Source organism: Artemia sp. Qi Xiang Cuo, chromosome 13 (assembly GCF_049724085.1).
Source record: "Artemia sp. Qi Xiang Cuo chromosome 13, ASM4972408v1, whole genome shotgun sequence".
Taxonomy (NCBI): Eukaryota; Metazoa; Arthropoda; class Branchiopoda; order Anostraca; family Artemiidae; genus Artemia; species Artemia sp. Qi Xiang Cuo.
The window spans coordinates 40,716,075-40,738,026 of record NC_142806.1 but is presented as its reverse complement, the minus strand read 5'-3'; the positions used below and the strand labels follow the sequence as shown (position 1 = coordinate 40,738,026).

Below are 21,952 nucleotides of genomic sequence, written 5' to 3'. Positions count from 1 at the left end.
ATTAATCAGTTTGTTCCTAGTCTCATCCCATGGGATAATTGAATGAAGAATGCTTTTTGATGCCAACTGAAGATGAAATTTGGATATATAGCTCAAGGAATAAACTTTGCAGGAAATAATTGTTGATTTCAATCCAGAATTGTGAATTGGCAAAGGGTTGGGTGACCTATGAAGTGACTGGGAGAGAGTATCTCCCAAGAACTCCAGATTAGAGAGGTCCCCTCCGCCTCTTGGAGGGGCTTCTCCCCTGCAAAAAAAAACAAGTCTTCCTTAGAGTTGATAGGTCTAATCCTATTCCTTCCCAAGTTTTTTCCAATCCAACCCAAAATTCAATATCTCCCAACTTTTCCACAACCCAATGTAATTCATTCCATTCTATTTTATGATCATCTGTAATTTGCCCAGTGGTTCCTGGACCTCTTTGTTTCCCCTAAGCTTGTTTTGTAATTCTCCAAAAAGTTTACTCTTGGCAATTGCAGGCTGAATTTGTAAATCACATTTCTTTTTTGTGTCTCTTAGCTCTTCCTTACTTTCCTCCCATTTCTTTGTTCCATGAAAGAAATCATCTTCAACTTTTAGTTGGACCATAATGCCCTTTTTCTTAGATTTCATTGTTCTGTTATAGTCTTGTTTTATTCCCAATGAGTTCTGGACCTCTTTGCTTCCCCTAAATTCTTTTTTCTTCTCATCATTTTGTAATTCTCCCAAAATTTTATTTTCTGCCACTGCAGACTGAGTATGCAAATTTTGTCTCTTTTTAGGATTTATCTTTTCATTTCTATTTTTCTCAAATTTTCTACTCTTGTAAAATAAATCATCATTAAATGGGAATTGAACTCCAGTGTCGCCATCTTTCACTGCATTTTTTTTTTGTATTTGAGTTTGATATTTCTTTTCTCCCTTTTAGTTTTCTTTTCTTTTGTTGTAGTATTAAATAAATTGTTGCTGAATGGGAATTGAACTCCTAAATTTTAGTTTTACTTTTTGTCTTTTTTCTCACTTTTAGTTTTCTTATCTCTTTCTGTAGTATTAAATAGATCATCATCAAATTGGAATTGAATTTATATATTTGGTTTTTCATATTGGACCAAAATTTCTCACACTTTAAGAGGAAAAGCACATACAATAAGTTTCTTCTCATTTTTCTCTGGCACATTGAGTGCTTCGCCCTAGCATGCACTTGTTGTTGTCTCATATTTGTTACAGATGTTTTTAAGTTTGTAATTTTAAAAAAGAAAATCCAAAAAAAAAATTTTGCACATCTTATTTTCAATATTATGTGACCTAGCCACTTCTGTATCCCATTTTACCAGATTTTCAACATTTCAAACTGGATTATCAATTATTTCGTTTCTTATATAGGTGGCTTAGCCTCCCATTTTGTTTTATGGGTTGGTTCACCTCCCCACCTAGTCAACAAAGGAGCGTATTTTTTTGTCTTAGCATTTAGTGTCTGATAATTTTATTATTTCTCAATCAGTCTTTACACTAATTATTATGACCATGCAATAGCCTAGAAGTTACTTGTGATAAAATAACACTCTCTGGAATTCCTCAGCAGACTTCTGTTAGACCTATCATGGTTCTTCTAACTCTTGACAATCTCTCTCTTCATCTGCCTCTCTATGGGCTTCGCTAGCTATTCTTTCTTTCTCTCTTTCTTTTGTATCAGCCTCTCTACAGGCTTCTCTAGCCTTTTCCTGTCTCTCTCTGGGCATCTCTTTCTTTCCACTCCTGTATAAACTTTTTAATGGTAAATTTTTGTTTATTATGGCTTGAGTGCAAGCTACCACTAGCTACCACGAGCTAGATGGTGTGAGTGAGTCCCAAATCCTGACATTTTCTTGCTCAATTGGCATTTTCTATCCTTATAAATACAATTGGTCTCAACTGAATCTGAAAATATGCACAATAGTTGTCAGTAATGTTGCTTAATCACTTAATCAACCAATTGTAGCAAAATCAATAGCTGTCACACAGTAAAATTGACAATACTCAATAAACTATTTCAAATTATCAGCAACTAGTAATGATTTCCATTCACATTCAAGTACTTTTCAAATAGTCAAATCAAATACTAAAATAGTTCAAAAATAGTTCAAATACTTCCAGTATTATTTTGTAAAAACCTGTTACATCTATTTGCAATATTTTATTTCATTCTAGCTAGGCTATGCCCATCCAGATAATAATTTGCAATATTTTAACTAATTCTGTCTTTTTTTGTGCAATTTTGTTTTATAGTTTACTACAGTAGGCTACTGTATAGGCTAAATTAAGTCGGCTCTTTGAAAAACATGGTTTCTTTTCACTACTGGTATCCCAGGAGTGGTTCCAGCCATTTGATCTCCAACGCCACACCAGTGCCACTAGCAGTGCTGCTAGAGTATAGTAATGCAATCAAGTGATTTTGAGGGTTCCACTGTTTCTTTGTGCACGGTGAGATGTGTACTACCTTTTCAATGGCTAAACTATTGGCCAGGGATGTCACAACCTGTGTCACCACTTTTATCTCTCTAACTATCTCTTTGTAGGGTAAACAGCTTTGATCTCCTTTTGATATATTAATGATGGTACTTCTCTAAAACTGTTTTCCTGCCCCGCCTGGGTTTGGGGGAAAATAATCTCACCCAGTTGCAGAACATAACTCACTTTTAATCTGTAAATGTCAGCTCTGACAAAACATCTATCTACAAACTCTATAAGCAAACTGTCAAAACAGACTGAAAATGGACTAACTACAAAACCACTATTTTCACATCTAGAAACGTGGTGTACGGATAGGCGCTAGAATCACTCTGGCCAATCCAATATATGAGGGCTTCAAATCTACAAGCATTTCGTTTATTTGACCTAAAATTAGGTTTCAGCTACATTAATTTATTAAAACATTGCAAAACTCTGCTATCCACAGTATCATAAAACTTCATAAATATAGCTCTTGTTTTAAGCTAAGAGAAATTTGTGCTTTTGCTCTCTGAATGATTGTGCCTCAGCATAATGCTAGAGATATTTCCCAAGATTCAAGGTTATTGTAAACATGACATTGTTTTTGAATATATATTAAATAAAAAAAACAAGTTTTTTTTATCTGAAAGTAAGGAACGACGTTAAAACTTAAAACCAATAGAAATTATTCTGTATATGAAGGGGGCTGTCCCCTCCTCAACGCCTCGCTCTTTACGCTAAAATTTTTTTTGTTTAAAAAAATAGAGTTGTGAGGAAGTCAAACTTTAGCGTAAAGGGACGAGGCATTGAGGAGGGGACAGCCCCCTTCATATACCGAATAATTTCTGTTCGTTTTAAGTTTTAACGTCGTTCCTTACTTTCAGTTAAAAAAAACTTGTTTTTTTAATTTAATTTTTGAACGTTTTGAATTACTACAGGTTTTGATTTTGGCTCACCATCCATGAATAATTAAAACAAAATTTGCATATTAATTTTACTTTTACCGTATTTAGGTAAATGGCTTTCTAGAAACTTGTTTAATTTTATTTACAAACGTTTTTATTAGTAATAAATATACGTAACTTACGAATTAACTTATGTAACGAACTTCTATACTCATAGATTTTTAATACGTATATTAGGGGGTTCGCCCCTAGTAAATACCTTGCTCTTTAAGCTAAAGTTCGAATTTTTTTTCCAATTCTTTAAAAATGAATTAATCACATTCAGTTGAAAAACTTGTTTTTTTTTTATTTAATTTCTGATCTTTTTCTTTAATAATGCTGGAAAATCCGGCACTCCCTTCATAGCAATATCCCTTCCCCCATGAAAACTTCTTTCATGGAAAGATCCTTCCATATAAACCCTGACCCATCTCGCCCCGCCCCCCCACCTACCAGAAAAAATACCCCCTGAAAACGTCTGTATACCTCCCAATAACCAATACTATGTGTTAACATTGGGTAAAGTTCATAACTTTCAGCCCTCCCCCCGGGGACTTCGGGGGATTAAGTCATCCTAATAGACATTTTTATCATATTTTCGACCATGCTGAACCAAATGGCTATCTCAAAATTTTGATTGGGTGACTTTGGGAAAATATGAATGTGGGAGGGTGCCTAGTTGCCCTCCATTTTTTTGGTTACGTAAAAAGGTCACTAGAACTTTTAATTTCCGTTCCAATGAGCCCTCTCACAATATTCTAGGACCACTGGGTCAATACGATCATCCCTGGGAAAAAAAATAAATAAACACGCATCTGTGATCTTTCTTCTGGCAAAAAATGTGAAATTCCACATTATTGTAGATAGGTGCTTGAAACCTCTACAGTAGGGTTCTCTGATACGCTGAATATGATGGTGTGATTTTCGTTAAGGTTCTATAACTTTTAGGGGGCCTTTCCCCCTTTTTCTAAAATCAGCCAAATTTTCTCAGGCGTGTAACTATTGATGGGTAAGACTAAACTTGATGAAACTTATATATTTGAAATCAGCATTAAAATCTGATTCTTTTGATGAATTTATTGGTATCAAAACTCCGTTTTTCAGAGTTTTGGTTACCATTGAGCCGGGTTGCTCCTTACTTACAGTTTGTTACCACAAACTGTTTGATCTGGAAGTAATGTGTTCCATCTTAATATTGCCTCTGCTTAGCCCAGTTTTGTTTCAGCATTTCCAATTGAAATAATGGCTACTATAGCGTTTACATTTTGTAGATTCACCACCTTCGAATGTCTCCCCCATATTTTGGGCTACCCCTCCTGCCCATGACAGCTCACACACTAAAGTGAAGAATTGCAAAAAAATTACTGAGAAGCAAGTCCAACAATTTCCCTCACCATCTTCAAGTGCTTGCTCATGGCTCAAGTAAAGGACTTTAGTTGAATCCTTGGCTCAGTTTTCCTTTGTGTGAAATATCAGTTCTATAATTACTTTAAAACTATTTGATTGAAGGGCTAAAAGTAAATGCCTTGAGCCTGTGTTCCCTCCAACTTTTGCATGCCCAATTCACACACATAGATATTTTGTACCTCTTTTGACTCATGTTCATTTGGGAATTATTAAGAGAATGGTTGTATATGATTAAATGGTATCATATTCAACCCTAAACTCCCAGGAAGGAGTGACATGTATCCCACATAATATTTTTTACCCCTCTCCCTCACCCAGGATATTGACGTGTAAAAAAATTGGCTGTTGTAAGTTGTTATGGAAAGTCGGTATTTAAGATCTTCTCATGTTGTTGATTAAAAGTCTGTAGCTTTTCCTTTGCAGCGATGTCAAGCTTTGCAAAGGGAATGATACAAATCCTTGCTATCAGGACCTCTACCAGACGGGGGGGGGGAACCATACCTTGGTGATAAATCCTTAGTATCCTAGTTGTGTCTTTGAGGGTTCGTGCTAGTTCCAGCTCTGTGAGAAGAGGGACTTGTCAACCATGTTGTTGGATCTAAATCAAATTAGATGGAAAATTTCAATGGGTGTTTAGCCTATGGTGTATTGATATTTCAGAGTTCACACCAAATCCTACCTCTAGGAATTGTAGTTAAGGCAACAGGGAGAGTTTGCAGAATATGAGGCTCCACTGTAAATGGGCATCAGGTTTGAAAAAAAACATTGATGAAATGTTTAACTATGAGCCTTTTTGGGGCTCAGATTTGATTCTCAATTTGTTTACAGTGGGGGCAACTGAGTTCGTGTCATCAGGATACCTACCAGAAGAGGTTGTTAAGTCTTAAAAAAATTTGATACGAAGAATCAGCTGTTATCCTTTTTGGTTCTTTTGGTAGGCCCTCTAATTTCCATTCTATGGGGGGCCCCGCAGGGTTTCATAAATTAAGTTATCAGGGTATTTTCCAAAAGGGTTTGTCAGATATCAACCAAATTTAGTAAGAAGAAAAAGTTGATGCCCTGGTTATGCCTTCTTGGTGCCCACCATAGATTGTACCTCTGTGGTGCAAGAGGACATTTGCTATTAGTATATAATCATATAGTGCTATTAAAACAGAAAAACCTGATTGTGATTGTAAATCTAACAGCACTAGACTCTTTTTTGTCTCTTTGGACAACAGAGGAAACACATTTTCCTTTTATCATTCTTGTCTCCTTTTCAAAATACAGGATTTCACCATTTCCTTGAATGAAGTAAACTTGCGTCTACTTTTTTAAAACTCTGGATAAGTATTCTAGACACCAACACCTTTTTTCATTAGAATAAATCTTGCTCATTTTATATTTCTCTTTTCATCAGTTAAATTCTCTAAAAAAAAAAAAAAAAAAAAAAAAAAAAAAAAATCTAATTTGTGTATATACTTTTTTTTGCCAAGAATGGATTTATGTATGAAATTCTATTGAAAGTAAGCAGGTTTTATACAAAAAAAAAGGGAAAATCTAAGAAATGTGCAAGAAAATAATAAAAGACTTAGGGTAGGATCATTACCATCAAGCCATGGAAGTACTTTCATACTAATCCACTAGGTTTGACTGAATTTCAAATTAATTTCTCCTAGAAGTTCCTAAGGTGCTGTCTTCAGAAAAAAAAAAAAACAAAAAAAAACAAGGGGATCAAAACAAGAAGGACCATAATTGCTATTATGGAAATGGGAAGGTTTAAAATGATACAGCTGTAACAGCTTGCATATATCTGTTTTTTTTACTGCATAGAAAAGTTCATTCATATAAAATAAAACTAGCACTAGCTTTTAGAACAGGTCTCTGAGAAACTTTGTAATTTGTTTCTGAGTGGGAAAATACGATCAGCAAAAATATTTTACAACCAAGAAAGGCTTAACAACTTTAGTTAGTAATATCTAACAATTTAGTTATTGGGACATCAGGGCATTTTTTTTAGTTATCAGACCATCATCCCCCTCCACTAGGATATTGTCTTTGGCTCAAAATTTAGGCAGTTGGTGTCTATGAATGTCCAGTTTGTTTAAAGTTATGTTATATTAATGTCATATTGGTGCTTAAAATACTCTTGTAATTCTTTCATTTTAACTTTTTCAAGATAAATTAAAAAATGGCAGCCAGTTTGTTTGGCGGAAGATCTCAATCCAGCAAAAACCTTGTTGAATTCAGGGCTGGCAAAATGAAAATGGAGGGGAATATGGTGCATCCAATCAAAAGGAAAGGTCTTGTATATGTCCATCAGTCAGAGGATTCACTTATTCACTTTTGTTGGAAAGATAGACAAAATGGAAATGTTGAAGAGGTATATACTGATTTTATTTAACACATATGGTTTTTTGCTGGTTCACATTATTGTAATAGCATAGATATACACCTTGTTGTTCTTATTGAGCCACTTGAAATCTGGAGAGAGAGGGTATTTCTCTAGGGCCCACATAAAAGTTTGGGAAACATGAGCTGTGTAACCACCATTTTTAAGACATCAGACCCGTCTTCCTGAAGTATCATCCCTCCTTTTTCGGCAAAATCTCTTAGATTATTTTATAAATTACATATTTCATCACAGTCATGATGTTATAAGTTGACAGGAAAGATCTTTATCCCCTCTTTCAGGCCCATACAGCTCAACCTCATCATTAATACCACTTAAGTCCTCAAATTCCCTGTTGGGTCTTTCTCATTCTATGTTGAAATTATCACTACTTTCTGCTTAGATGATTAGGATCCCCTCATTTCTTTACACTCACATCAATGGGCTTACCAATAATAATTGAGCTTGGCCATCCATGCTGAATCAGTATGGGACCAACATGAAACATTCTGCAGTTGACCTGATTCCAAAGTGAATGCTTCCTGTAAAGATGTTTTGTCTGCCAAAACAGATTTAGATTTTTTTTTGAAGATCACACTGCCTTTCCGTGATGCATAAATAGCAGTTCAATGGGGAAAATCCTTTTATTTGACAGCAAAAAAAAAAAATCTTTGGATATTTTGGTAGTCGTCTTCAGCAGATAAACTAAAATAAATACAAATAGAACATCAACATTTATGCAAAACAAGACATACTCTTTAACGCTCTTATTTTTGTCAAAGCAGTCACAGATGCAAATCTCTCTGACTTCCTAGTCTCCAGGCCGTTGATTTGATTTTTATGTGAAAGTCCGTTATCAGTTAAACAAAAATTATTCGTATTTAGAGAAACAAAATTTACTTTATTTGACTGTAATAAATTATAATAATGACTGTAATAATTAATAGAACCAAAAGCTGATAAAGAAGATGAATACCTGAAAAAAATGTGAATGAAAGCTTGAACAACCCTCCTACTCCTGGCTCTCAAGGGCAAAGAACTCCTGGTACTCCAGGTAAATATGTATATATTTGAAAATGTCAGTCAAATTTGGTAGGTATCTGCTTCATCTTGTATACCAGTAACATGTATGATATCTAAATATTATTTCATTATTGATTGTGCTGTTAAAATTGTCACCAACTTAATGAAAAACTGGTTTATTATCGTTGGTTTTTTATATAAGAATCAGTTAGATGTACATAGGTATGGCCCTTTGAGTCTTTGTCATGAGAGGCATGCCAGATGTTTCTCAGAGAGTGGAGTGAGGGCCTTATCCATGTTTCTACCTGTGTTTAAGAAAATATTTGATAGTGATTAAGCAGTGGTAGAAAAAATTCAAAAAAAGTTTTGGTCACTTGTTGCTTTGAGTGGAACATATTGGCCTAAGGTGCCCGAAAAGTATGTCACTGATAAAATGCTATGTAGTAAAATATTTGAATTAGTCCCAACCGTCAAAAATAAACTCCTAATCAAAAATCTAATTATTCCTTATTTTGCTAAAATTGAAAATATCTTTGACATGTGTCTCGATAATTTATTTTTTATTCTGTTTAGCTAGGTAATGAAGGATAAGCTTTAGAATGTAAAATACTGCTTAAAACTTTAATAATAAACTTAAATGTAGTTGACAACATAAAAACAAGACAAACAATTTAGAGCATAGAAAAAGCAAATAGCCTACTGCACTTATTTGTACTTGAAGCAGGACCAGCAGTTTTCACCTCACCCAGAATCTGAACAAAGCTTTTGAATGAGTCTTCAGCAGATAAACTAAAATAAATACAAATAGAACATCAACATTTATAAAAATAAAAAATAAAAAAAATACAAACTCTTCAACGCTCTTATTTTTGTCAAAGCATTTCCATGCCATTGACTTGATTTTTATATGAAAATTCGTTATCAGGTAAACAAAAATCATTGGTATTGAGAGAAACAAAATTTACCTTATTTGACTGTAATAAATTATCGTAATTGAATTTAAGCCAAATTCACCTGCATCTCTGTTCAAAGTTAGTTTCTTGAATAAGTTTTTTTGAATCTCAATGGTTTCCCTAAAATTTCTTTTAAACCCTAGTCCCTAGAAATCAGAGAAACATTTTCGAACATAATCAAATAGTCAGAGAAATTAAAAATGTATTCAGAAAGAGTTGACGTGAAACTTTCAGGTTTGGATTTTTTCATAGGGTCGACGAAATAGATTTTTGGTGTTTTAGTGATCTAATTTTTAATTTCTGGTTAGTATGTCCTACAGAAAAGCTTCTGCAAGTACGGTATATGGGTTTGATAGACTCCACTTCGATGCTCCCCTTAAATGTGATCCTTTTCAGAACTTAGGAAACTACTTAAAGCGTTGCTACTTTTAAAGTAACCTTTAACAATTGCTTCGTAAAATTCTTTTCATTTTTGCACTCAGTCCTGGAACACACGTTGAAGTACAAAAATATGCTTCTCCCCAGTTGTCTCTACGACTTCCTTAAAAATCTCCTGAAACTTTTTTTCTTCTTGAAATAGCCTGATCAATTAACCAACTTGGATAATTGTTATTTATCAGTGCTTCTCTAAAAAAAGACAACTCCTCTATAAATGTTGGTGAGCAGATACAAAAAATGGTCTATTAAATCAATGATTAACCCAAACGTTATTTATACGCCAGAACAGATTGAGTTTTCAAATTATAATCCCTCTTAGTAACTTTCTTAATTTTTCTTACTTTCTTAGTGGGAATAACATACTCATCATGAAATGGAAACTGCACCTGCAATTTAGGTAACTAATACTTTTGATCAACGGATTAGTACCTCTCAATAATTTTTTAAGTCTTAAATCAGATATCATTTTGCTTAGCAGGGGTAATCTTGGTGATTAACATAATCCAAAATCCAGTGTAACTGAAATAATAAACAAGTATAAAATTTTTATAAAATAATTCCCAAGGTTATTAATTTCCAAACAAATATTATAGTAATTCAATGCTACAAACTTGACGGGATGATTGATGCAAACCTCTTTTAAACCATCAAATCAACCAGTAAACCACAGAATATATCATGTCAAAATAAATCACTCTTGGCAACTCAATGTGTGAAGAAATGGGGAGGGGTTTGCTCAAACTTAAAAATACGCAACAAGAATAGGCTTCTATTGATCAACTAGACTTAACACAAAACAGGGCAAGCTACTCCACTTATTAAAACTTAACAAGTGTCTCTGAAATATTAGCTCGTCAAAGTTATAGCAAGTTCAACCATTTTGCTGTAATGCAAGCTCTTACATGACAGGTTACATAAACAGGCAACTGAATTTCACAAAAGCGTCCAACCCAAATTCCCAACTCATGTTGAAAGTTCCAAACACTCTTAAAACCCCTTCATTTTTTTTTAATAACCGCCAATGTATCAGCCTGGCTAATTATTTAATTCTAGCTCAAGATCCGAAATTTTTCCCTACAATTATTGGCAAATTTTTCGTTATTTTGATTTCATTTCCTTAATTGAAAGCTAACCACAACCTATAATTGATTTATTAGTGATTGAGTTTCATTGTCTATCTGTTTACTTTTTCTTAAATTCTGATGTTCAGTCTTGTTTATTCTATAATTCAGTTCAAGTTCATAAACAATTGTTACTCCTTCACAGCATCTAAAAAATAAAGATAATATTTTATGGATTATTAAGTGAATGGCAAGCTATTCCTTGCTTTGCAGGAATTTAATCTGCTCTAAATTGAGCAGAATAATTTCTGCTATGGTAATATTTACCTTTATTTTCCTAATTACAGCCACATGCTTAGATATAGGGGCCACTAAAGAATACCAAAACTCACATATGAAAATCCCCTAAAACCTCCAACTGCCATTCAGAGAGACAGTACCTTTTTTCCTAAGCTTCTGGGGAAAAGTGTTCATGTATATGTTACCACGAATGTCCGAAATCTGGTTAATGTCGACAGTCAAAATCGCTCCTTTTTCACACTGAATGAATAACAATTGCGTTTTTGATGGATTATGCCTGAATGCCGCCTGTGGAAGGTTTATTTAACGCATCCGCCTGGGTGGTAACGGAAATGTTCAATTAGTAATTCTTCATCCGCTTTATTTTTTAACGGGGCAAATGTTATGTTTTTTTACGGGGAAAATATTGCGTGTAACGTAGGCAGTGTCTAGTAGACTCGTGTTATCATCAACCCTTGCATTAAACTAAAAAAGTTGACTGGCAATGCTGACTAAATCCAAGGAGAAAAAAAAAGGTATTTCGGACATTCTCTGGTGAATGTCGGCATTCACGAATTTCGGACAGTCATGGTAATATATACATTAAAAAAAAAACTCACTCTTTATTGTGTGAATAGTATAACGTCAAAATAGCCACTAAATGAAATCACAAATAAAAAAAAAGATATGAGCAACATGATTTAGCAACTGCTTTAATTAAAAAGAGATAACAAATTACTCTTGTGATTCTAACGGGATCTCAGTATGATCCTTGTGTGGTTTATTATGCCAATGCTATTGGAGAGCAGGTAATTGAAAAACACCCAGCATGAATGCTAATAAATTTTGCTATATTATCATTCCCCTGCTATCAGAAAAATATTCTTATTTGTATGTCTGATGAGGATTATTTTAATTTTTTTTAGGACTTGATCATATTTCCTGATGATTGTGAGTTCAAAAAAGTTCCTCAATGTACAACAGGCAGAGTTTTTCTACTAAAATTTAAAAGTTCAGGGAAGAAAATTTTCTTCTGGATGCAAGAACCAAAAGCTGATAAAGATGATGAATACCTGAAAAAAGTGAATGAAAGCTTGAACAACCCACCTACTCCTGGCTCTCACGGGCAAAGAACTCCTGGTACTCCAGGTAAATATGTATATATTTGAAAATGCCAATCGAAATTGGTAGGTATCTGCTTCATCTTGTATACCAGTAACATGTGTGATATCTAAATATTATTTCACTTTTGAATTTTCTGCTAGAATTGTCATCAACTTAAAGAAAACTGATTTATAATCGTTGGCTTTTTATATAAGCATCAGTTAGATGTACATAGGTGTGGCCCTTTGACTTTTTGTTCTGAGAGGCACGCCAAATGTTTCTTGGAGAGAGGGGGACCTTCTCCATGTTTATACCTGTTTTTTAGAAAATATTAGATAGTGATTAAGTAGTGGTAGATAAAATTCAATCAAAATTTTTGGTCACTTTTTGCTTTGAATGGAACATATTTGCCTAAAGTTAGTATGTCACTGATAAAATCCTATCCAGTAAAATATTTGAATTAGTCCCAACTGTCAAAAATAAACTCCTGGTGGAAAATCTGAATATTCCATATTTTGCTAAAATTGAAAATATCTTTGACATGTGTCTCGATAATTTATTTTTTATTTTGTTTAGACCTCTAGCTAATGAAGAACACGATTTAGAATATAGAATATTGCTGAAAATAATAACCTTAAATGTAGTTGACAACATAAAAACAAGAAAAGCAATTTTAAGCATAGAAAAAGCAAATAGCCTACTGCACTTATTTGTACTTGAAACTGGACCAGCAGTTTTCGCCTCACCTTGAATCTGAACTAAGCTTTTGAATGAGTCTTCTGCAATGGCGAGTCTTGTGTCAGCTCTTTGGCAAACTTTCCATAATCTGTCAGAGCTGTGTCCGAATTTGTGGAAACCTCGATCTAACTCAAGATCTTGTTTTAATGGTGCCACAAATTCTTCGCCACCTTGATAGGTATGTGTTTGAGAACAGTAAGTGTTTAACGAAGCGGTCATAAGGGTGCCGTGAGGTGTGTCCAGTTAAGCGCAGCCTACGGAGCTTGACAATGATCGATGATCAGTCAGATGGTTTTACAATGTCAGCTAACTTTGTCGCTCGAAGTCTGATCTGACAGTCGGATATGTGAGAATGACCGGAGGCAGCGCTGGTTACAAACCTCCGGAGCGCATCTCTGAGATGCTTTGATGGGACATGAACCCTCAAGTAGGAATGCCCTAGAATTTTCCTAGCCTTGTATGCAAGCTGATCTTTGAACCCACTTTGGATCCTAGAAAGACAGAATGTCGTCTTTTTCGAGAGATAGACCACTTAGGATAAGTGTAGTTTACTCAAGAACTTCCATTTTCTTTGTATTTATTTGTAAGCTAATGCAGGCTGAGAAATGTTTCACTTCGCCAAGCATTTGCTGGACTGAGTCAAGGTGTAGCGAGGGAATATATACATCGTGCTTGTTTTCAAGGTCCACCCGGCTGAAGTTTCTAGCAACGAACATTCCCTCAAATTTTCGAGAAACGTTGTCAAGGATTCAACACAGTAATTGACAACAACCAATGAGGCTATATGGTCTTGTTTCATAATCCATTCTATATCAAGCTGAGGAACTTAACTATACCATCTAACTCTGGATGCATATCCTCGACAATAAGCTTTTAGAATGTCGATGAATTTTTGCAGCATCCCATCTAGTTGTATTAGTCCCCGAAAACTTACGGGGATTGGGGGGGGGGTGGAACTGATTTTCCAAGTTCCAGAGGAGGAAGGCAAATTTGTCATTTTATCAATGAAAAAAACAAAAATAAAAGGCATTTTTCAGTGAAAACACCCCTCAAATGGTATTTTTCAAAATCTAGTAGGGAGCAAAACAATGTAGGGGCCCCCCCTTGCATTGACGTCGGTGATGTCAACATGAAGGAGAACCTTCTAAAAGTATTTTGTTCCTTTGACTGGCTGGTGGCAACGTAATCAACGAAAATGTTGATGAGCTAACATTATTCAATGATTTAAAAAAATATATATATCTCAAGATCCTCTGCCAGGTTGAATATCCGACTGTTATTCTCGTGTCCGGCTGTTCGCTGACATACAGTTTGAAATCTCTGCAATAGGATCATGGTGATATTTTGATATTTTCCAATCCTTTAAGATTTCTTTGTTTCCCATATCCTTATAAATTGCGCATAGCTATTAGTTTAAAATCAGATCGAGGAAGGATTTATAAATATCAGGTGAAACGCCTGCACTTTATGGTTGTATTCAGCTGTAGTAATCCATTGCTTATCATTGATAATGTCGGACAACCACAACTTCTTTCCAATTGATTTCTTAAGAATTTGAAATGTGCGTATTGAGCCATGTTTTTGCGCTGGGCTTTCTAAATCATGGACTTCCTCCCAGTGACGGGCTTGGTCTTTTTTTGCGCTTTGCTTGATGTGCTCTCTTAGTTCAGACTCATACGGTTTGCCTAGATGGCTTGAAGCACAGGATTATTTCCATGTTCAACTCTGTCTGGAGGGGTGGGAGTACCCGAGTACATCAGATACTACTTCAGTCGTGGTGGTCTTGGACTGCAAGCTCATTTCTTAAGCGTCTTGTTCATTACTGTGTAGAGAATCTTATCTGTTTTGGACATGAAGTGAAAATTTATCTTTCTTTTCATTGGAATCCAGTTTCGCGATGTTGCCTGTGCTGTCTGCTTGATCCTTGCGTTAAGGTCGAGAAAAAGCTTTGCCACAGCGAGGGTATAATCGCTGCTTGGTTAGGATCCAGTACAGGCTCTTCTTTAGGTACAGACATCTTGAACAGAGCTTCCCCATATTTCCTAACTAAGATATAATCAATCTGAGCTGTGACGACATTATCATTTGGTTGTCATGCGATGCTTTACGAACTCTTGTGTAAAAAGAGAGAGTTAGTGATTCTTTTAAGTTCATGGTTGTGAGTAAACTGGATGAAGCACTCACCTTTATTGTATCGCTGTTCGCAACTCGTAAGGCTAATTATGACACTGTACGAGAGCACGGAGTGCTGCGTACAGATGAGTGAAGGCTAATCGAGATATTTCAGGATCAACTCTGGAGTAAAGCAAAGATGTGTCCTATCCCCTTTTCTCTTCATACTGGTGATAGATTAAATCCTCCGCGGATACACAAATATCGGAATCCCAATCAGAAAATAAAAAAGGATTGCAGATATAGCCTTCGCAGACGACATTAGTCTCCTCGAATCAGACAAGCAGAAACTCCAACAGTTCTTAGATGTTGTGAGAGAAAATGCACTACGGTTTGGCCTCAAGATAAATGCATCAAAAACTAAAAGTATGGCTGTCACTGGATCCCCCCTCAACATAAAGTGTGGCAACGAGGATTTAGAGCAGGTTGTTCAACATAAATATCTGGGAAGCACAGTAGAGAACACAGGGGCAATAGACAAAGAGATCCATACTCGTATCGAACAGGCTAGTGGCTCGTTTACCAGGATTAAACAGATTTTGCGCTCACAGAAGTTCTCAAACCGGCTAAAACTTCGAGTCTTCATCAGTAATGTCCTCCCAGTTATGCTTTATGGAAGCGAATGCTGGAAGTAAAATCAGTAGCAACAGAAGTGACTCCAAGCCTTTTAGAAGAATTGTCTGTGAAGAATCCTTAAGATAAACTGGACACAACACGTCTCGAGCCAGACAATACGCCAAATTACTGGGACATGTTGTACGAATGAAAGACAACCGAACACCAAAATCCATCCTCCAGTGGCATCCAACGGGAACGTGGCAAAGGGGAAAACCAAAGAACACACTATGCCGAACATACCAGAGGGACCTTCTCAACGCGAATACATCCATACAACCCCATTGGGTAGACGTTATGGCAGCAGCCCATTTGAAGGACGTCTGGTGTCTCTTCGTCGATGCTCTCGGTGCCTCCAGAGGCACAGGAGGATCTAAGGCTAAGGTAAGAGTTTGTATATGCAGTTTGCGATCATGTGATGGATTGACTGGTTAGTAGGTCCAACTCATCCATTCTAGTTTTGTGCAACTATGAGGTAGTCTCTCTTTATATATCTTTTCACTATATTCACTGGCTGCACCTAAAATGAATCTTTTTGGGCTTCAACAGTGTAGTGGGTGGGAGTATATTCTGCTATGATGCTAATATTAAACAGTTTGCCTTTAAGTGAACCAAGGCAATTCTTGGGCTTATAGGGTCCCACGCTAGCAGCGCTCAGTGAACTAGAGAACTCAGCATGAACCCCACTCCCTAAGGTCAAGATCTTTGTTGTACTTTGTAGTTGATAAATTCATATTTTTCTCTGATTTAGTTCTGAATACTGCCTTGGACTTGACTGATCCTCGTTTCGGAAAAGTAGACCACATTCGCCTTATATCTGTTCAATTTATGAACCGTAATTTGGCGGGTTGTTAGATTTTTCATGGGTCTTAAGCTCTAGCAAAAAAACTCAAAAATTCTACTTCATCTGATTAATATGTGTTAAAAGGGTTTGCTCATTTATTGGCCTTGTCACTATTTTATGAGACGAGGAAGTGTCGCTTAAAGCTAGGGACGGTATAGTAGAAGGAAAACGGTTGAGACTATTCGGTATTCATTCAAATATTACATAGGAATTGTTTTTAACCGTAAGCTGTCCAGACTCACGGTGCCCTGTGTGCGGTAGCATTCGACTTCGTCTGGCGCGTGACTCGTCGCAAGATCCACGAGATACCACTTCGAGGTGCGCATTTGGGTCTCCCATGAACGGTTAGGAGCGGAGGAGTTTGGCCACAAAGCACTTCGCCGCCAAAGACAAATACTGTGCAACAGCAAGGTACGTTCTGAAGGAGATTATCCTTAGAGAATCTTTTTGGTTTAAAAGCTTTGACTTTTCAACGCCTTGATGGGGTTTTTAGGCTGGTTTTTGCTTAGAGTGTATTATATGTAGCCAGGAAGTTACCCATTGTGACAGAAAAGGGCTTTGTAGTAGACAAACTTAGTTTTAACGGCATAGGTTCAAAATTTTATAATTAAGAAGTACTTTTCACTTCCTTCCAAAACTTGAGTTTCTTCCTGAATTATAATCTCCTAAACTAATCTGTTGATTGAAAAAATTATCAAATTTGTGTTAGGGCAATTATTAAGTTTTAGAATAGAAAAGAACTCCAATTTTTGCAAAGGATGAAAGCAGATTCCCCTACTATGTTTTAAATTGTAAAAAAATAATATAGTTGATGCAGATTGGCAGTCTTATTGTATTAATTAGTGTAATGCATGACATGGGTCATACGTTACTTACGGCCTTCGTTGAATGAAAAACACGAAAAAATACTGAGTAGCTGTTAAACAGATGAGTTAGTAAAAATGATTGTTTCTTCACAGGTGATCGAGATTTGCAAAGTTTGCTTAGCAATATGTCACAGCAACAGCTGATGCAATTTTTTGGAGGAGTTGGTGGACTTCCTGGCATTTCTTCGCTCCTTTCCACGCCTGAAGGAGGGTAAATATATTCAAAATCACTTGAACTTTTCAATATTGTTCACCTCTTCAGGAACCAAAAAAGATCTGAATTCCTCTGATCCTAAAGAAAAAAGTAAATCATAGAGTTAAACAGACGTTTCAAAAGATTTGCTTTACGGGTCCATCTTGCATGTCCTTTACTTAAAAAAAAACGCCCGACATTAAAAGGAATTAAGACTTAGTTTTTGTCTTTTTTTGCAAACTATTGATTGGCAAAACTTTTTTTTTGCAGGTCTCATTTCTATTCTATTTTGTATATTTGTGCTGTGATTTCGGTTATACGATATATTTCTTTTTAGCACGTAGAAAAATGTGCTTGTGTAAAATGCTCGTGTCAGATTGTGGGGTTCAAGACCTTTACTCAAGTGCTTTCTAAGATGAATCATGCTATGATAACATAGCTTAAATATATGTAATATGTAGCTTAATAGCCACGGGTGCCCATAAGGGGGGAGGGAAAGGGGGGCGCTTGTCCCCCCTGGCTGAATCACGGTGTTATATATTTTTATTAATTTAAAAAACTTTCCACAGAATAAGTTTTCAGAGAAAAATAAAGAGCTCTATTAAGCCAAAAATGGGCAGAAATAGAGTCAAATAATCTTCCAAGAGTAAAACTACCACACATCACTATGAACAATTAAATGAAACTCAAAACGAATAGAAATTATAATAAATTGCCGATTCAAACTCAAAACGAGCAAAAATTAACATTACTAGGGCTGAGAACCCCCATGCCATCTCAAGACCAGAACATAATTTGCGCTTTACTGAAAACAAAATATGTTTAAATTTTTTCGCTTTTTTTACTTAAATAGCCTAAGTAAAAAACTTTTTTTACTCACTTTTTTTACCCATTTTTTTATTTTAAGGAATAAATATCAGTATAGGTAAATTAAACTGACAATCCACGGTCATTTTTTTTTTTTTTCAGTAAGCCTAATGGGGGTTATCAGCCCTACTAATGTTAATTTTTGCTCGTTTCGAATTTGACTCGGCTATTTATTCTAATTTCTGTTCATTTTGAGTTTCAATTATTTATTGATAGTGATTTATGGCAGTTTTACGCTTGGATGATTACTGGACTTCATTTCTGCCCATTTTTTCTTAATGGAGCTCTTTACTTTTCTTTGAAAAGCTTGTTTTGTGGAAAAAGTTTTTTTTAGATGAGTTTCTGTTCGTTTTTTATTGACAAAGTCATTTTCTTGCAAAAAAAATAATATTTTATATCTTTTCGGTTTTTTTTTTTTATACGAATCCATAGTTTGGCATAATTGTGAGGGTTTGACATGCCCAATATTCCTAAGGACATAGTTGCTGGACCGTTCTCCTATGCTGAACAAACCCTTGTCTCAAAATTTTGACTAGATGTGTTTGGGAAATAAATCGGCTTGAGAGACGGGCTGATTGTCATCCAATCGCTTTTTAGTCTTAGAAAGCACACTAAAACTTTTAATTTTGAATCGAATTAGCTTCTTTAAATGTTTCAGTGATATTTCTAGCTATTATAGAGTGGTGCTTCCTACGATATTGCTTATATGCCTTTTTGAAAACCTGCATGTATACAGTTGTTTCGTTTAATTGGAATGCCTCCCAAACACTTCCTAGAAGTTTCACCGTAATACTCTAAGCGTCATTAGTTACAGTAACTGTAGTTGTAGAACTAAAAGTATGCACATAGTGCTTTCTGGCTAGTTCAAAATATCCCACAACTTACTCTTAAAGATCTAACTTAATAATATAAATTGTTCTCGGGATATTGCTTTGTCACCGTTTTGAAAGTTCACATGCTCATAGTTTGTTTTGATTTAGTTCAACGTCCGCCTAAATATTTTTTATATTTGATTACTGAAGACATTGTTATATTCTCTTTGGACTATTGGCTACAAAATGGCTGTCTCACAATTTCTATAGAATGTGTTTGGGGAAAAGAGGATATCAAGGAGAGGGGGGGGGGGCTATTTTCGCTCTATCTCGCTTGACTCTTAAAATTAACTAGAAGTATGCATTTCCAATTAAATGAGCCTCCTCTAAAGTTCACAAGACCAGCTCTTCATAAAAACCGTACCCCCCCCCCCGGGGGGCATAACTTAAAACCCTTATCCCCCATACTTTGAGGGGTTGTGTCAACCCCAAAGGCCGTGTTATGAGATGGTTGGACTATTTTTGAACAAGTGACTATCTTAAAATTTCTATCGGATGCATTGGGGGAAAAATATGACGTGGGGGGGGAGGTATAGCTGCCCTCCAATAAACTTGACTCTTAAAAATGGCTCTTCAACTTCCAATTTTCAATGCAATGAGTCCCCTCCGAAGTGAAATCTAAAAATCTAAATCTAAAATCTAAAGGAAGGGTTTTTATTCAGATTTTACCAGATAAAGTTTTTACTCCCTTCAAAACATGCATGTTTCTTATATATAAGAATTGAAGAATACAGGTTATAGCGAAAGTTGTTATAATTTATTATATTTATTTTGTTTTCTTTACGTTTCTCGTTTTTTGTGAATGATTAATTTTGATTTTTGATTACTGGGAAACATGGCTCGTAACTAAGTTGCAGCTGCGAAAACCATAATGGCCTTTTGATCTAGGAGATTGGATTATTAAACCTCTAAGGCGGTGGTTTCCAAGCTTCGTTTTATCCAGGCTCATGGGCGTAGGCAGCATTAGGCAGCATATTGTCTAGGGGGGATGCAGTCGATATTGTGATGGAGTTCTATCAACTGCTTTTTCCAAACCATCTGCTTTTTCAGCCATGTCTAATTTAAATTTGAAGGTCTAGGGTGGGGGGCAGCTGCCCCCTGCCCCCTCTCTACGCCCATGCCCAGGCTCCCTTAAAAATGTTTAATCGTATGGTGCCTCCCTTCCATTTTAGCAAATAACACAGACACGAAAATGTTTAGTACTACAAGATTTATTAAGACAAACTCTTAAAACAAGGAGAACAAATAACAATTTTATATTGTTGTCTTTTAATGAGATGGATATGCTTACCTATAATTAGCACAAAGTTTGTGTAATCTTAATGTCAATGATGAGATAACTGCATGAAGCTCCTTTTCTATAACCAAACGAACATGATATTTGGGTTTCATTTCAGCTAATACAGAAAATCCTGTTTTGTATAAATAAAATTTTGCGAAAGGCATCAGTGCTTTTTAAGCTTTATTTGACAAAATATTATATTCACGTTTAATGTCTAGCGAAAATTGAATTAGAGCTGAGCTCTAAGAATTTTAGATTAAACAATTAACACAGGCTATTTAAATAGAGTTTTCTTTTTCATTACTTGTTAATTTAAATTCATCTTCTTCGTCGATAAATGGATTCTATATCCACGCATAGTTTGTAAAAATAAAGATCAGGAAAATAATTTAATAAATCAACTAACAAAGCATTCAAGTGTTCAGCAAATGGATTTTTGCTTGCGTCTGTTATTTTGGGTGCGCAAATTTAAAAGTGGAAGCATGTCAAGCTTTTTTTTTCCAAATTTGCCTTTCATAGCTCACATTTTTTATGAATGCTTTCAAATTATCTTTTGTAATCAATAGATGTATCTTTGGCCCTTACATCGATTTATTCAAAAAGCTTAATTTTCCTAAAATTTCCACCAAACATGTCAGTTTGATAATTAAATCCCCATCCCTAAACATGCTTGTCTCCCCGTTTTCATATATTTTTTTTCTCGATAAAAATTGCAATTTACACTTTGAGGATCCCCTGAATTACTCTGGCACAAGATAGCCAGCGTTCTTCCCAATATTAAGAAAGGGAGGTGTAAGTAGCTCCCATATTGTCTCGCAGCTTTGTAAATAATGTCACTTATAATAAACTGTTTTTGACTTAGTTTATAGCTTTTGTTACTTTTATAGAAACGTCCAAGTCCCACACTTATATTTTTTTATACTAGATGTGGTGTGGATTTTACTAGATATGGATTTACCAGGAATGAGTTTGCAAAAATATGCATCTTCAGTTATTTTATTCTCTTCAACGCATCGAAAATATCCAATTAAATACACGGTTTTAGCTTCATCAGTTCCTTTTTCCACTTGTAATGTGAATTTTGTAGTGTGTATCCGAGAAACGAATTAATGGTAAAGATCGTCGGCCTGAAATTTTTTGTCAATCCTGGCTAATGTTCGTGCCTCCCCTTAGACTAGTCCGTGCCTCCCTAGGGAGGTGCGCCTCCTAGTTTGGAAAACACTCCTCTAAGGGTTGTAATCATAAAAAGTACACTTCAATATTTTTTGTAATTTTTGGTCTTATTTAAATCAGATATGACGCTTCTATTCAGGAATAATGTTCAGTTGACTCGTTCAGATTTAGAAAATAAAAAAAAAGTGGGAATGGGGGTGATAAAAATCTTTTACGCTAAGCGGAATTACACTCTATAATACTACCTTACAAAACAATAGCAGTCATATCTCCCTAGTACAAGGAATAGGGAAATGAGCCTT

The 21,952-nt window shown here is 35.4% G+C and overlaps 1 protein-coding gene across 1 annotated transcript in view; it reads left to right on the top strand.

The window, feature by feature from the left end:
• The window catches only part of Rpn13 (regulatory particle non-ATPase 13), a 42,304-nt gene that overhangs the window by 7,040 nt on the left and 13,312 nt on the right, over positions 1 to 21,952 (top strand). The window contains exons 2-4 of the mRNA XM_089099341.1: positions 6,958 to 7,161; positions 11,851 to 12,073; positions 17,357 to 17,474. Coding sequence (XP_088955467.1) covers positions 6,970 to 7,161; positions 11,851 to 12,073; positions 17,357 to 17,474 — 533 coding nt within the window. The 5' untranslated portion in view covers positions 6,958 to 6,969. The remainder of the gene's footprint in view (positions 1 to 6,957; positions 7,162 to 11,850; positions 12,074 to 17,356; positions 17,475 to 21,952) is intronic.